Below are 15318 nucleotides of genomic sequence, written 5' to 3'. Positions count from 1 at the left end.
CTGCAGGGCCCGTAGGTTTGGAGAACAAGTTGAGAAGACCTTAGGGCGCTTTGGTATTCCTTAAAGCCTATGGGCTGAATAAGTGGGCTGGTAGTGATGATGAACAGTGGCTGATTCTCTGGGTCTCGGGTATAGATGACATTTGGGCTAAGACTAAGCAATCCAAAGGTCGAGGAGACCAATTTATTGCTGCATGGTGCAGGGCATCAGAGATTAGCTGTCACTTGGGGAATATAAATAGCTCTAGAGATGGGGTAGGGAGCCAAAGGCAGCTGAATCCAGGGCGCCAAAGGCTGGGAGAGCTTTGAAAAGGACTGGTGCCATTTGCAGCCCGTGCCTGGCTCACAGTTTCTTTTGCTGTAGACATTTGGCCTCAGCTGTAGTGAGAGGATAATCAGACAAACATCATCTTCTGTACATTGCCCATGAGAGCAGCCTGTGCCATGGGGACCTCAGAGTGAAGAAGAGGGCAGGTGACCACAGCCTGGGACATCATCCAGTCCTGTCTGCATTCAGGCTCTCGGCAAAGCACAGGCAAAATTGGAGGATCTGAACCCCTAATAGGCCAGACTCTTGCCAGATGCTGAAGAACACCGCAAGGTTATGAAAACACTGAGGCCTTTGGTGCTTGTGTTGTGTTTTCTCTTGGTACAGAGGTGCACCTGCAGTCCAATTAAGCAGCAGGTGACCCAAAATGAAATATTCTGGAGACAAGCTCAGCAACTTCAACACATGCTTTGATTCAGCAGACTGTTTCAAGGTGGCCTCCATCTTCAGCCCCTGGGTAAGTTATTTCACTTAAAATTAGGAGGGGCTTAAAAGCTGTGCTAATTAGCATAGATTCATAAGCCGTGTGCAAAATACAAACTGAGTGAATTTGCTTCAAGCAAACCACGACTCTTCTCGCTTCAGATGTATGTTATAAGCATTACTCTGGGGTGTGAAGGGGTAAAATCCTCCCCCAAACCCGGGGAGGGGCTTTGCCTGGTCCTTAAATGCCGATGCTCTGTGCTCTCACGGTTGGTGCTGGGGCTTTATGTCTTTACTTTTTCTGCTGTACAAGAGGAGGGGATTTCAGGGTAGCCAGATCTTTGTAAGTATGGCTTTGGGTGCCCGTAGTGGTTGAATCCTGTTCTCCTGCTCCCTTGAAGCATCTGCTGGCCTTCACATCTGCTTCCCAAAGTGTGCAGGGCTGCTGGGCATCCCCAGTTGACGGGCGTTTTGAAGGCTGCCTTAATTAATACCCACAGAAGCCGTGTAAAGGCTCGACTTCAGGGCTCCACGACCACGGTGGGATGGAGACTGTGGAAGCTGCCGTACGGTTTTTGTCTTCCCCCTCCTCTCCCGGGCTCCGGCCGGGCCCAGGGCGGCCCCGCGCTGCCCCCGCTGCCGGGGCGGGCGGTACCGGAGGCGGCGCCTCCTTGCCCTTTGTCCCGGCCCCGGAACTCCGAACTGGGAGGCGCTGGGAGCAGCTGGTGGCGGGGGCTGCAGCGGTAAGAGGGGGTGAGGCTGCCCGGGGCGGGGGGCTCGCTGGAGGGGGAAGGCTTCTCCGAGCGCACGGAAAGCACCTGGAGGTCTCCCCTCCAAACAGGGCTGCTGTTCCTGGTGGGAGTGTCTCCTGAGCTGCTACGAGCTCAGCATCATCCCTTGCATCATGAGATACAGTAACTCTTTATTGCCTGACGCTGGATATTTGTGTGTCACTTGCAAAACTTGCTGTTGTTGCATCCTTCTGCCCGCCTCGCTCGCTGTGAGCATGCGAGAGGGCGCAGTTACCCATTTAATGAGGCAACGAGTCCTTCTGGCAGGCTCTCGGGGTCTGTTTTTGGACTGGGGAGACGTTACCGTCTTGGATGGTGCCTGTTCAAGCGCCGAGATAAACAGGATACGGCTGAGAGCCTTCCGGTGTGGCTCGATGGGCGAAGAGCAACGTGCCAGCAGCCGCTGGGCCTCTGCTCGTGGGACCCTGCCCCGTGGGTGCATGGACCGCGTGGTTTATAGCAGCCGGGGGGTTAAATTGATGGGGCAGCAGGGGAACGCTGGGCGCTGTGTCTGTGAAAGCAGCTTTGATGGCGACGTTGTGGACGCAGGGCTGAGCTGGCAGGAGGCCCAAGGCTCGCCTCCACCTGCGGTTCTGGGTGACGGGTTTAATGTGGATCTGGATTTAAAAGAGACTTGGAGCATTTCTGGTGTGGAAAGGGACCAAAACCATATCAGATGGCTCAGAAAGTGCAAGGTGGAGTTGCTGTGATTGTGTTGCTAATACTAAAGCACGCATTTCCTTAGAAAAACAAACTAACTTTGCTGCTGCTGGTCTTTCTGATGCTCTGCTTATTTCTCCCAAAGTTGTAGATATTCCAGCTATAGTGGTGATTTATTTCAGAAGACACCTGTGTGGGTGGGGAAAGCAAAGGAGTAAGGAGAAGAAGGGTTTAAAAATCTAGAAAGCTTTTCCTTTTAGAGCACTGCTGGTTTGCTTCTGTAATTGGCTTACACCTGCGGGAGGGCTGCTTGGAGAGCAGGTGCACGCTCCCTCACTGGAGCCTCCTGGGCAAAGTCCTCCCCAGGCCCCTGCCAGGAACCTGGGACTTAGTGCCTGTGGTCACAAGCTAAGAAGGTAGGAGGAGTTTGATCCCATGGTGACAATCCCTGGTTTGCTGCCTCCTCCCAGGTGCCAGGTCACCCAAGCATGGCCACCCAGTTGTTCGAGGGGAGAGAGCATGCGGCTGTCTACCAGAAATACAGGTTTGCTCCAGGTGAAGAGCTGCAGCAAACCATCCTCACCTACCTGCGGGAAAAGGTACGTGGGGTATGGCCAGGCTGTAGGGGAAAAAAAAGGCAGGAGTGTTTGTGGGCGGTAGTATTTACCCTGCTGGGAGTGTTACCTTGGTTGGTGCCATGGGGAAGAATAAAGAGGGCTCAAGACAAGGTATGGGCACAGAAGAGCCTCTCCAGGTCTGTGCCATGCTGAGGCTGTTCCTGTGTGGATGCTGGGGGAAGCAATGGGGGGGTAAAAGCACAGAAATTGGGTGGCTGCCCACTGAGGCGCATCTGCTCCTCCCCACAGGGGGCAAACCCTGCTGAGCTGGTGGTGGATGTCGGCTGTGGGTCTGGACAAGGCACCCGCTTCCTTGCTGAGCACTTCAAGAAGGTGGTGGGAACGGACGTCAGCAAAGCACAGATCCAGGAGGCCAGGGATGTTCCCTCCCCACCCAACATCTCCTACCTGTGAGTGTCGGGGCAGCAAGCTCAGCAAAATTCAGGTCCTCACGTGAAGGTGGTGTTTTGTGAATATGATTGTTGTAAGAGCCAGCTGGCACCAAGGAAAATCCCATTTGATGGGATTCCTGGTGCAAACGAGTATTATCCTAGATTTACAGCAGCCATGGTCTTGCATCCCAGCAGTCATCATTGCCTCCAAAAAATGCCCACTGACTTCCTGTCCTACTCTCCGATTCCTGTATTAAATGCTGCCTTTTTTTTCCTTTCCCCCCTTCCAGCGTATGCCCTGCAGAGGAGCTGCCATTTGAGGATGCCTCGGTGGACCTCCTGGCTTCATTTACAGCCGCACACTGGTTTGATATCGAGAAGTTCATGAGAGAAGCAAACCGGGTGGTTAAGCCAGGTGGTTGCATGGTCATCAGCACCTACACCATGGACATGAGCCTGCGCTATGGAAACTGCTCCGAAAGGCTGACCGAAATCTTCAGGGAGGTGAGGCGATGAAACCTGAACCTTGGGGCTTCCTATCCTGATTTGGGCAGGGGGAAATGTGTACTAATTGGATGCAGAAAGGAACGCGATGGGCTTGGGGGTACAACTAGAGGACTCCTATTACAGGATGGGGCAGAGAGATGGTTAAATACGAGGACAAGGCTGAGATGGGGTGTTGGTGGTTCCCATGTAGTGCTGGGGCTGGTGGGATGAGAAGTGGGATGTTAGGACTCATAGGGCAGACTTCAGAATGGCAAGAAGGGCTGCGGAGCAGATTTGGGAGGCTGATATTGTCAGAGACTTCCCATTCTTTTCACTGTGATCAGGGTGACAGGAGAAATAAAAACTGTTTGGAAAGAGGGGTTTTTTGATGATCTTTCTTGACAAATAGTGTTTTAACAACTCACTAAAAGGAGACTTTCCACTATAAGTAACAGCAGCGTAGAGGACAGGACCCTTATCTCTATAATAAAATAGGATCCTTGAATTCTTGACACTGAGCAAGATTTTGGTGAATTTTAATGCAAGGACTAGTTAGAAAAAAACCTACATGTATGAATGTATCAGATCTAGGGCCAAGCAAGCCTGAGTTAAGTGGAAACCAAGGGCTTCAAGTGGTTTAGTGTTTGGGTTTTATTATGCTGTCTTTACAGGCCTGGGACGTGCTTTTAAAATACACGCATAGCAGAGTGAAACATGTCTTGGAAGACTACAAAGAGATCTTTGAGGCCGTACCATTTCCAGACAAGAAGAGGTGAGCTGAAAACCCTCGGCACAGCACCAGGAGCAGATAGAGGTGGTGTCCCTGCTCCTCCACGGGGCTGCCCAGCGAGGACGCAAGGAAGCTGGAGTTGCTAGAGCAAGTAGCTGCTGGGTTTCAGCAAAAGCCTTTACATCGCAGCAGAGCCACGTGGCTGCATTTCCAGTTTCACTGGATTTAACGTGGCTCTATGTTGGGCCAGCAGGCATGGCCTAAGGGCTGCAAGGACCCTTCCTGCTCAAGGCAGAATTGGGTTAGATTTTTTTAGTTGGTTGTTTATGCTAATTTAAGGCTTCTGGGCAGATCACTTAATAGACGAAAGGGAAAAACTGGAGGGAGAGAAAGAACCTGCCCCAGACCTCCACGGAGCTGGCACCTGTCTCCCCACCAAGGGTGCAGGGATTAACTCTGCAGGCAAAAAGGGTGTGTTGGCAGTGGTGTTGCAGAGGTGTTGGTGTCCTGGCTGCTGGAGGGGAACAGGCTCTACTGGTAGGTCTGTGCTGAAAGGGCTGTTCAAGCTACAACTAGGTTAGGTGGTCCCTGGTACTATCTCTGCTTCTCCAGTAGTGCATCAATTAGAGCTCCTGACCCACCAAATGCCACAATCTGATGGTATTTCCATCTCTTGGACCTTTGATAACATTAGGTATTTTATTCCCCACTGCCACCTCTATCTGTTGTCCCCATTTCACTGCCTTTGAGATTTAACTTATCAATGTTCCTTTCTTCCCCATTTCCCTTCTAGAATCACCAATATCTTTGACAAAATTCCCATGACAGTTGCTGGTGTGATTGGTTACTTGGAGTCTGTCTCTCCGTATCAAGCCTTTATGAAGAGTGACCCTGATGCTGCAAAATCCTTCCTTCCAGAGACTGAAAAGAGGTGAGAAAAACACTTGGGAAAACAAGCAGGACATGGAAGATCCCTCTTACACAATAAATGAAGAGTGAGGTTGTGGGACCACTTCAAAGCTAGAAGTGAGCTGTGCAGCGATATGTTCCCTCCTCCTCCCCAGGTGTGGCTGGATACTCGTCAGAGGTTAAATAGCAGATCTTGGGCTGCTCACAGCATGATTGATCTCAGTTTGAGTCAGCTGACTTAAAGTACATGTAGCTGTATCATGTTCTTGCACTGATGTATCCATGTAAGTCTCATGTCAGAAGTATCTTGAGTATCTTTGCCTTGCTCTTGATTAGCAGAGGGCAGGAAAAAAAATATGGAAGATTATAAGAAGCTATTTTGGTCCACAATGAGGGCCTGCTGCAGAGTTGGGAAGCAGGGAGACATCCCTATTCCTCCTAACTTATTCACTGACCTGAACAACCCTTGTGCATATGTTGGAAGCATCTGCCATCCAGATCTCAGCGCTTTGGGTGAATGAGACCTATATCTGGTTGCGGATGTTGCCACATGTCAGGCAGGCGCTGGCTGGGCAGAGCAAGACCCTTCCTCTGCTTCTTGTTTCAGGATGCTGGAGACAATGGGAGTTTCTTCTCGTGAAACCCCAGTGGAGTTCTGGGTGAGGCACGTCTGTGTGGTGGCGTGCAAGAGACAGTGAGAGGAAAACCCTTCTCCTGATCTGGTGCTGGAAGGGAAGAAAAACGTAGGTTGTCTCTTAATACCCCACTGGTAACCACCTTTATTTCTTGGGAAGATCAGTGCTGATTTTTGGTGATTAAAATGTTGATCTTCTATGGAAAGCAGACGTGGATTTATACCTGCTGTCAGGTTCCTGTCTGTGTTGGTCCCCTAGTCTGCCCAGTGCTGCGCTGTCGGCACTGGACGGGTCCTGTTTCAGATTGTGATGGTTGGATTATACGTGGAGATGAGAATCATGGTAAAAGCTGAGGAATTTGCTGCATTTCTTACACAATTAATAATAAAAATGCTGAGAAAAAGTTGCTTGTGGTTCCTCTTTTTAAGAGAGGCTGTAGAGCACCTGCTGGGGTGGCAATGACCGCACTCTGTGGATGTTGCTTCCCTAAGCCCTGAGTGGCCGCCTGTTTCATGGGGTAGATGGTTTTAGGTAGAAAGGGCCATTTTCCCCTTTCCCTGCCCAGGCTAAGCTGTGTGCCGGCTTTGAAGGCTGGGCCAGGAAGAGGCTGTTGTCACCTGCTACCTGACCCCATCCCTGGTGCTTTGCTGGCTGGCACAGTTGCAGCAGCAGCATATCTGCCCCAGGTTTGCCAAGTGCTGTGCCAGCACTGCTGTTTCCACCCCCACGAGGCCACTTGCCCCAGCACAGCTCAGGAGCCTTTCTGGGATGGCTGCCAGAGGGGAGTGGGTTTGCGCTCCTCTTGTTCCCAGCCTGCTGTTGCTCACCCACGCTGCAAAGAAAAGATTAGAGGCTGTGTTTTGGGGAAGGGCAGGTGGAGGCAAAGGGATTCAAAGCCAGGCACAGCCCTGCACAGGTCCCCTCCTGTTTGCTTTCTGGAGACTCTAAGTCCAGGCACAGCCTCTGCAGGGACTTTGCCCTTTCCTGTAATTCCTGCCCCTGCAAGAAAGCTGCCCTGATGCCATGGAGAAGGCTGTGGCCTCACTCTGTTACTCCTCAATGTGTTATTAAGGAAGACAGAAGTGATGCCTCTACTTCCCCTGGAGAGAGAGCACCTGGAGGGAGGCTTGTAGGGGCTGTAGGTGCTTCAGCTGTGGTCCTTCAGGTGTGGTCCTGCCACAGGTGCAGAGACTGAGCCTCCTTAACCTGATGAATGTGCCTCACCCTGGGTATATCTCCATTGAGGTCACAGAGTGCTGGCTCAGCTTGCCCAGGGTGGGGAGCAAAGGCTTTTATCCTGCGTGGTGACTACCAGGAGGGTGGTGTGGTCCCAGGAGGACAGCAAGGGGGAGGAAAGCCCATCACTAATATGAAGCTGGTCTCTGTGTCCATGGCCATGTGTTGGAGAAGACCTCATTGAGCAGCAATGACGGATGGAGCCCTGCTGCCAGTCACTGGTGAAGAGGCCACACCGAGCGCGGGTCGTGTTTGGGTGAGCAGCAGCCATAAATCCTGCTTTGCTGGGCAAGGATGGGGCTGGTGGTTTGTCATCTCATGAAGGAGCACTAGAGGTCTCTCCTTGCCTGGAACCGCACTGGAGGACACAGCTACTGGTGTGCAGATATCCTGTATAGCTGCTTCGGTCTGGGGAAGCCCCAGCTCATCTGGCAGGGTTTGTCTGGGTGAGGTGCATCCCCAGAAGCTGTGCCATGCCCCTACAGGAAGGCTCTGGGAAAAAAGCACTTGTTCGGGTTTTCCCCTCACTTGTAAATTTAAAACAGTTTGTTTAAACCTGCTCACTAATTAACTTTGTAACTTTCCTTCCCTGGCATCGATGGGATGCTCAGCACATCCTCCAGGATGATGCAGCGGGTGACCAGCTGTGATGTGACATCAGGGATTGCATCACCAAAGTGCTCAGGCACCGTGTTGGCAGCGCGTAGCACAAACCATCCAAGCACCGTGGCAGCTGCTGCAGATCACACCTGCCGAGAGGTGGCAAAGGGTTATGAGGTGCGCAGCGTGGCCGACAGCGCTTCAATGGCACGGACAGGCTGTGCCAGCAGGGACAGGTCCAGTGATGACTGTAGACTGGAAGCCACCTGATGTGCCCTGGCCCAGCACCATGGGGAAGGGCTCCTTCATATCATCGGGGGTTTTGTTTTTACAGCTGGCTTTTTTGGGGGTGCTTTTCCTTTTTTTGTTTCTTTTTTAAGACCATCAACTTCAGCATGAGACTGTTCCTTGCAAATGACCAGATTGGCTCCAAAAGAGATCAGGAGGGAGCAATCTTGTTACCTCACTCCAGCAGCATGGCTTGTGGCCAAGATTTCCCACACTCATGCCACGCAGCGGCTGATGAGTCAAGGGATGATTACCTCACCCTGTGCCAACCCTGCCCGCAGCCCTGCCCATTTTCGCTTTCCTTCTCGCAGCCGGGACCTTCCACACCACGGGATTTCTTGCTCTAAGCAAGCTCGAGTGGCTATGTGGATCAGAAGAGAGGGCTTCACCGCCATCATCTGCACTGCGCTCCCAGCATGGCACTGTTTGCAGTTGGTGCTGGGACCCACTGGGACTGAAGCGATGGCTGTGGCGGGTCCCCAGCGCCCTGCGGACCCCACTGGGCATGGTGGAGCGTGCCCAGCCTGTGCTGGGTTTGGAGGACCCTTCACTGTCATGGTAGGAGCCAGTACTAGCGTGGTTTGAAGGAGCTGTGCCGAATACAGCAAGGCTTTGCTGGCCAGGCTGAGGACCAGGGGACGGTGGAGTGTGGCATCACCGCGTGAGAGGTTGCTGGCTTATGTCCAGGATGACAAGACCATGTCTCGTCAGGGAAAAGCCCTTGCTGCTGCTCAGCCAGGCAGCGAGGGGCTCAGCTATGGCTTCGCTACCAGCTTTCACTTTTCCTTTGGTGCCTCCGGATCTCCTTTCATCTGTGCAAAAATGAGGTTTCACTTTACTTCTTCAACCAGAAATGACAGCTGGGAGATGAAAGCCGCAGCAAGAGGAAAGTGGAGCCAAAGGAGCTGGGTCCCACAGGGATGTGACACTGCTCTGGGACCTGAGGGGTGACCCCAGAGTGTCCTCAACGTTGCCCTTGGCCAGGGCCTATGGTATGGGGCAGCAGTTCATGATGGATCTGTGTGATGAAAGATCATTGTGTGGAAGATCAGGGGGATCTTCCAGCCCTGCTCTGGGTCTGTGGGGCTGCAGATGAAGCTGCCCAAGCACAGTAGGTGCTGGAAATCAGAGTCTGGGTGATCTGATCTGCTGGGGATCCTGCTCCAGTGGCAGCCTCTGGAGATCCCAGCCTGGCTCGTATCTCTGTCTGGAGCAGGAAACATCTCACAGTCCTTGTCCTATGAGCCGGCTGGGATCCACCATGTGGGACCTTGAGCCACCATCACCATCCAGCTGCTGCACTGCAACCTGAAGAGTTCTAGGCAGTGCCTGGACCTCTACTCCCTCCCCTCTCTCACTGGGGTCCGTGTTCATCTTTACATCTGTCAGGCTTTTTTGCTAAGGTGCCATCTATTCTGGCTGAGCTGTGCCTTGCTTGGGTGACGTAAGTGAAGTTATTTATGGTGGTCTGGGGTTTTATTTTGTAATTGTATTGAATATGAACAAGTTGCATTGAATAAAAAAATATTCATCTAAATCTGTGCATTTCTTTAGTGAGAGAGAAAGGAACAACAGTGCTGTTGTCCTGTTCACTGAAAGGGCAGATGAAGGGCCTGAGCCCTGGCTGGGGTTCAGACTTCTGATCACTGAACCTACTGTAGTGGGGGAGGCTGGTCTGGCAGTGACATCTGTGACTTGCCATGAAGGGGAACCCTGTGCCTACTGTGCTATTGGGCTTCAGCACCACATTTTGCTGACCTGGCTCTTCTCCAGCTGTATCTATCTCCCTCTGGTTTGGTCAAAGCTGAGATAGCTAAACCCTAACCCACACTGCTCCCTGCCCGCTGTCTCTGCTCTTCATCTCCACTGTGGCCTTCCAGGAAAGACCTGAGCTCTCAGAGATGCTGTTGGGGTATGTGAATGGCTCAAGAAAGGCTGGGCAGATCCTGCAAGTCGACAACCAGTCCTGCTTAACCTCTTCACTAATGATCTGGATGAAGAGCCAGAGTGTACCAGCGGTGTACCAAGTTCACTCATAACACTGGCGTGGGTGACACACCAGAGGATCTTGCTGTCATCCAGAGGGCCATCAATAAGCTGAGGCCACCCTAGAAGTCCCGGGTCCAGTTTTGGGCTCCCCAGTGCAAGAGAGACACGGACATACTGGAGAGAGTCCAGCAAAGGGCTATGAAGAGAATGAAAGGACTGAAGCATCTCTCCTATGAGGAAAGGAAGAGGGAGCTGAGGCTGTTCAGCCTGGAGGAGGCTCAGGGGCTCTTGGTGGTGCCTACTGACAGGACAGCAGGCAATGGGCACAACCTGAAACATGTGAAAGTCCATCTGAACATGAGAAAACACTTTTTTTACAATGAGGGTGGTCAAACACCGGTACAGGTTGCCCAGAGAGGCTGTGGAGTCTCCCCCCTTGGAGATATGCAGAACTGGACAAAGTCCCAGGCAACCTGCTCCAGCTGACCCTGCTAGAGCAGGGGTTGGAGTGGACAATGTCCAGAGGTCCCAGCACACCTCTGTGACTCGGCACAGCATGCCCATGCTGGTCTGTCCATCCGTAGGTGTATCTTTCCACAACCTTGTGTAAGAACTTTTCTTGTTTGTGTCGACTCCTTGAAGTCAGCAGTTTATTTCCAAATATGAACATTTAAAACTTGAGTCCTTCTGGAGCAGTATTCTCTTATGGTCACCATGTGAGGCACTGCAAAGTACATTTATGCCTGTTGCTGCACTACTGTGTATTTGGTTTTTAGATACAGGTATTGCCTTAATTTTCTATATTTAGTGCTTGATGAATGCATGAAACTAAAAGCATAGTGATGGTGGCTTCACATTGCAGGAGGTTACCTCAGGGGAAGGACAGGTTTTGCTGAATGGGAGCACCGTCCCAGCTGTCCGCGGACAGATATCAATACACAACATTTGCATTTCCAGGCTAAACAGGGAGGAAATCCCAGCCAGCTCCAGTGGCTGGTCAGGGTGGCAGCCCTGCTTGCCTCTGACAGCTTCTGTGCACAACTGGAAAACGCCGGGTGGAAGTGCTTCTGCTTTCACCCTTTTTCCTGCTTTTGTAGAGAGTCTGGTCCCTGAGGATAGTCCATCATGCCCATAGGCTGCACTGAGCAGTGTCTGTACCCGGCTGCTGCTTTCACTCGCTCGCTGCCATGGCTGGAGCACTGTGCTTGCCAGGGGGAAACTGAGGCACGAACTGCTGCCACTCAGGAGGCACCAAAACCCTCCTGGCCACCCCAAGCCCATGGTCCCCATGGGGCTGTGTGCCTGGCAGTCTCCTGCAGCTTCTGATGTGGTGTGGGGCTGAGTTATACCCAGACTTCCCCACGCTTGCCAGCGCCTCTGTGCCACTCGACGTGGCAGCAGCATCCCCCCCACCCCGTTGGAGGGGCTCATGCCAAAGGCAGCCCCAGCACCCCCCGGTATCTCCGGGGTGCTGAATGCACTGGCCCTGTCGAGGTGAGCGGCAGAGAAGGCAGCGGGAGGCGGGCGCTGCCCGCACCTGCCGCACCTGTGGCAGCGGGATTCCCTCCGCTGCCACTTTCACTTTCCTGTTTCCAGAGCCATCAAGCCACGGATTTTCCTGCCAACCTGAAAGCAGAATCATGCCGGGCAGGCAGCATAAAAAGCCGGGGAGATGGGACAGCCAGGCAGCCACACTGAACGAGACAAAGCAGCTCCCTGGGACCAGCCGCCAGCTCAGCAGCCCCTCAGCCAAGCGAGCCGCCCGCAGCAACGTCAGGCGTCTCTCCATCAGCAATTTAGCCCGGAGCACTCTGGTTTATCCTCTCCAGATTCTTGCACTGCAGCCCCCTCGTCCCATCGTAACCCACTCACCGTCAGACTCTCATCGGCAAAATGCTGTGCCTCAGCTTCACCTCACTGCTTGTGCTGGTGCTGGGGGTCAGCCTCGGGGCCGCCTTCCCCCAGGGTGCCCTGAGGAAGAGCTGCAGCTTGTCCAAGTACAAGTTCATCACACGCCATGAGATGAAGGCTGCACGGAAGATGACGGAGCATTTTGTGAGTACCACCGGCAACAGGGGGCTGTGGGCTGGTGGGGGCCAGCGCAGAGAGGATGCTGAGTTTGAGATCCTGGGTGACAAGGTGGATGTTTTCCACGGCAGTTTGGGGATGAGGAGGATGTTTTCCAAGGGAGTTTGGGGACAAGAAGGATGCTGGGCCAAATTTTGTCCTGGTTTCAAACCCTTCAAGGTTGACCAGGGTTGCACAACTTCGCCAAAAGTCAAGATGACAGTTTTTCAGTCTCTCCTTTGGTTTATGCTGACAGGAGAACATCAAGCTGCTGTCGGACCGCAAATGCAACACTCGGCTCTTCCATCGGAAATGGAAAATAGCGGAGCTGTCGGTAAGAGCAAGGCGACACTGTGAAAAGGGGGTACAGCCCCTGCTCCAGCTGGGACCTCCTGTGAGCCGGTCCCACCTCCATCCACACCCCTGGGCAGGTCTTTGAGACCCCTGCCCTGCAGCCCCCAGCCAGCCCTGGCGCTTTAGGTCTCTAACGAGGATGCTCTTGCCTGCAGGTGCCCGACAGAGTGATGCTGGTGGAAGCTGAGCTGGACCTCACCATCGCCATGCTGGAGCTCCCCACCGTCCCCAGCTTCGATGAGACACGCCAGCGGCCCCTGGCCTTCCTCACCCAAGTCCGGGAGGACCTGCGACACTGTGTGAGTGCCCCCACCAAAACTTGCCAGCCCCGTGCCAGCTCAGTGGTCCTGGTGCAGGCAGCAGTGCCACGGGACATCGCCAGTCCTTACACAGCTGTTTTCCTTGCAGATGGCCACGGAGGCCACTTCACATCAGCCCTCGGGGAGACTGAGGCACTGGCTGCAGAATCTGCAGACAGCCAAGAAAACAGTAAGTCAGGCCAGCAGGGCGAGGGGGCTTCGGGGTGTTCATGACCTCATGGCTACGTGGGGCCTCCTGCACCCCGTTTCTGGTGATAACCTGCCCCTTCTCCTTGCTGCAGGAGACCACTGGCTGCCTGGAGGCCTCTGCCATCCTCAACGTCTTCCAAGTGCTGGAGGACCTGCGGTGCACGGCCCGCCGGGAGCAATGCACTTAGCCCCATTGGCACTGCGGCCAGCACGGTGCTCACCGGCCCCAAAAGATGCCCCAAGGACCTGGAAAAATTATTTTCATTGCATCACTGGACTGTATTTTTTATTTAAGCATTTTTCTTAGTTACGTGAGCTCAGGGAGCAACTTTTTTTTCCACAGTCTTTTAAATTATTGTGTATTTATAAATGGTTCAGGAAGAGGTAAAAAAACGCTGTTCCTGAAAGACACTGTTCATCAGGGATGAATGTATTTATTGGATGTATTTGTTTTGCTGGTTTTCAAAATATTTACTGTTTTTAAGGAAATCTATTTTTGTACCTTCTATTTATTACAGACTATATTATGTATATTTTCCTATATAAATTATTTTTACATGCTATTTAATATGAAAAATAAAATAGATACCTCAACTGGACAAGCTGCCATCATATGTTTTTACTACGCTTTGCTATAATATCATCCCTTCGGAAAAGTGATTTACTGGCGGGCGAGGTAGCAAGGTAGGACTCTGCAGTAAGGAGTAGTGTCAGAGCAGATGAATTGTGGTCTCGCAGGGGCTGGAGAGGACTGGACAGAATTTACTTTCTCTCAGAAATTCAGTGGAAATGAAAAACATAGTGAAGAGGTAGAGTTGTTTATGGAGCCTTATTTCTAATTGGTCTTGTGCAGTTGATTTTCCAGATTTAAAATGTTGAATATGATGGCCTTTTTATTCAAAGACAGCTCTTTCTAGTTTAAAAATCTTCTCGCCTGTCTGAGAGGAGCAAAAGGCAATTCTCCAAAAGAAGAATGTCTGCGTAGACTCACTCCTAATCTTGGGGCAATTTGTGGTCCTATAGCACTGGCCTTCTATAATAGCAACATGATAACTTTAATCTCCATGTATGCATGTCAAAGCTATTTCTCCTATTCAACTATTGAGTTCAATTTTTACAGAAAGCTTCTAGGTTGCAACTTTGGCATAAAAGGACTTCCACAGTGCTCTCACTGCGGCTGCCTAGACTGACCATGTTGTGTTGAAAGTGGGGCTTACCCAGTTTAGTCTGTCAAGTTTCAAAGCTTGTTTCCTATGTAAGAGAACATATTTCAGAAATGTACTTTAGATTAAATTATTCTTTCTAAAATATGAACTTACTCTGTAGTTATAATGTATAGAATTACATTAAGTTTAGGAAAGTAGTTTAGCTAAACACATGTCGACATCCTTCACTGTTTTGAAGGATTGTGGTTACTCATTCCTTGTCTATTGGAACAAAAGTATCAATATCTTCACTGTTGTATTAAGCTTTTTTCCTAGCTACATTATTTCTCCAGAATAGAATTTTCATCTGTGTTCATCTTTAGCCGCTGCACCTATCTATCTGGTTCTGCTGCATCGTTTTTTCCTGTGAAAAATGTTAAGAGCAAACCTGTATGGCCTGTTTCATTCTACATGAAATGCAGCAAACTCCTGTAGCTTTCAGTACTCCTCACTGGTAAGTTGCGTTGCCTGATTAACTGATGAATGGATTAACTGTAGTCTTTCAAAATAGCAAATGCTTGGCAATGCGTTAGTTTCTGAATTTAAGTCCCTTCCAAGTATTGCATTTTGCAACAGGAATCCTGTAATTCCAGCTAACCTTCTTCACTTGCTTCCTCAGTTTCTGAGAATTTTGACTTCCACTCTGAGCTTTGAAGTTTTATTCCTGCTGATGCACGGTGTCGGGTAATCACTCAGTCAAAAACCCTGGCACAGGACGGTTTCATTTATTTTCTGACTTCCAGCTGACTAGCATTATCAAATACGACGTCTGCACAGCATATTAGATGTATTTAACTGTCTTGGAAGAAGCCTCTTAATGGAGGAGTTTTACCAGAAAGCCTGGACTTATACAGAGAATGTCGGTGTGACTCAGTACGTTCCTTTCCAATGAAAAAAAAAAGAAGCCCATGTTTTTTTCTCACACTTTGTCTTATCAGCTTTTTCTCTGGGTCTTTACACCTGTTCTTTAGTGACTTAAAGACACCTACAATCAACTTCCTTCCTCATTTCTGTTTGTATGTAAACAAATACAAGGTTGTTATGAAAACATACCCGGGAGTTCTGGTTGATTTCGGTTACACAGACACTGTCAGCTCCTC

At 51.1% G+C, this 15318-nt stretch overlaps 2 protein-coding genes across 4 annotated transcripts; both read left to right on the top strand.

The window, feature by feature from the left end:
* The first annotated feature begins 694 nt into the window (after window positions 1-694).
* LOC135990372 (putative methyltransferase DDB_G0268948) lies at window positions 695-6362 on the top strand. 3 transcript variants are annotated; one of them, XM_065638013.1, is made up of 7 exons: window positions 695-784; window positions 2672-2800; window positions 3068-3228; window positions 3501-3714; window positions 4368-4468; window positions 5220-5357; window positions 5943-6362. In XM_065638013.1, exons 1-7 carry the CDS (start codon window positions 695-697, stop codon window positions 6031-6033), a joined length of 924 nt encoding a protein of 307 aa, XP_065494085.1. In that variant the 3' UTR covers window positions 6034-6362. The 3 variants fall into 3 exon arrangements, with proteins under 3 accessions (XP_065494085.1, XP_065494086.1, XP_065494087.1); XM_065638014.1 differs by lacking the exon at window positions 695-784 and adding an exon at window positions 1427-1493; XM_065638015.1 differs by lacking the exon at window positions 695-784 and adding an exon at window positions 1879-1973.
* Window positions 6363-11976: 5614 nt separating this feature from the next.
* Window positions 11977-13201, top strand: LOC135990516 (interferon lambda-3-like). Its single transcript, XM_065638235.1, has 5 exons — window positions 11977-12138; window positions 12407-12484; window positions 12660-12803; window positions 12913-12993; window positions 13106-13201. The coding sequence occupies exons 1-5, from the start codon at window positions 11977-11979 to the stop codon at window positions 13199-13201; spliced, it is 561 nt and encodes a 186-aa protein (XP_065494307.1).
* Window positions 13202-15318: the final 2117 nt, after the last annotated feature.

The sequence above is a fragment of the Caloenas nicobarica genome, chromosome 6, assembly GCF_036013445.1.
Source record: "Caloenas nicobarica isolate bCalNic1 chromosome 6, bCalNic1.hap1, whole genome shotgun sequence".
NCBI lineage: Eukaryota > Metazoa > Chordata > Aves > Columbiformes > Columbidae > Caloenas > Caloenas nicobarica.
This window is presented reverse-complemented; position numbering and strand designations above follow the sequence as displayed.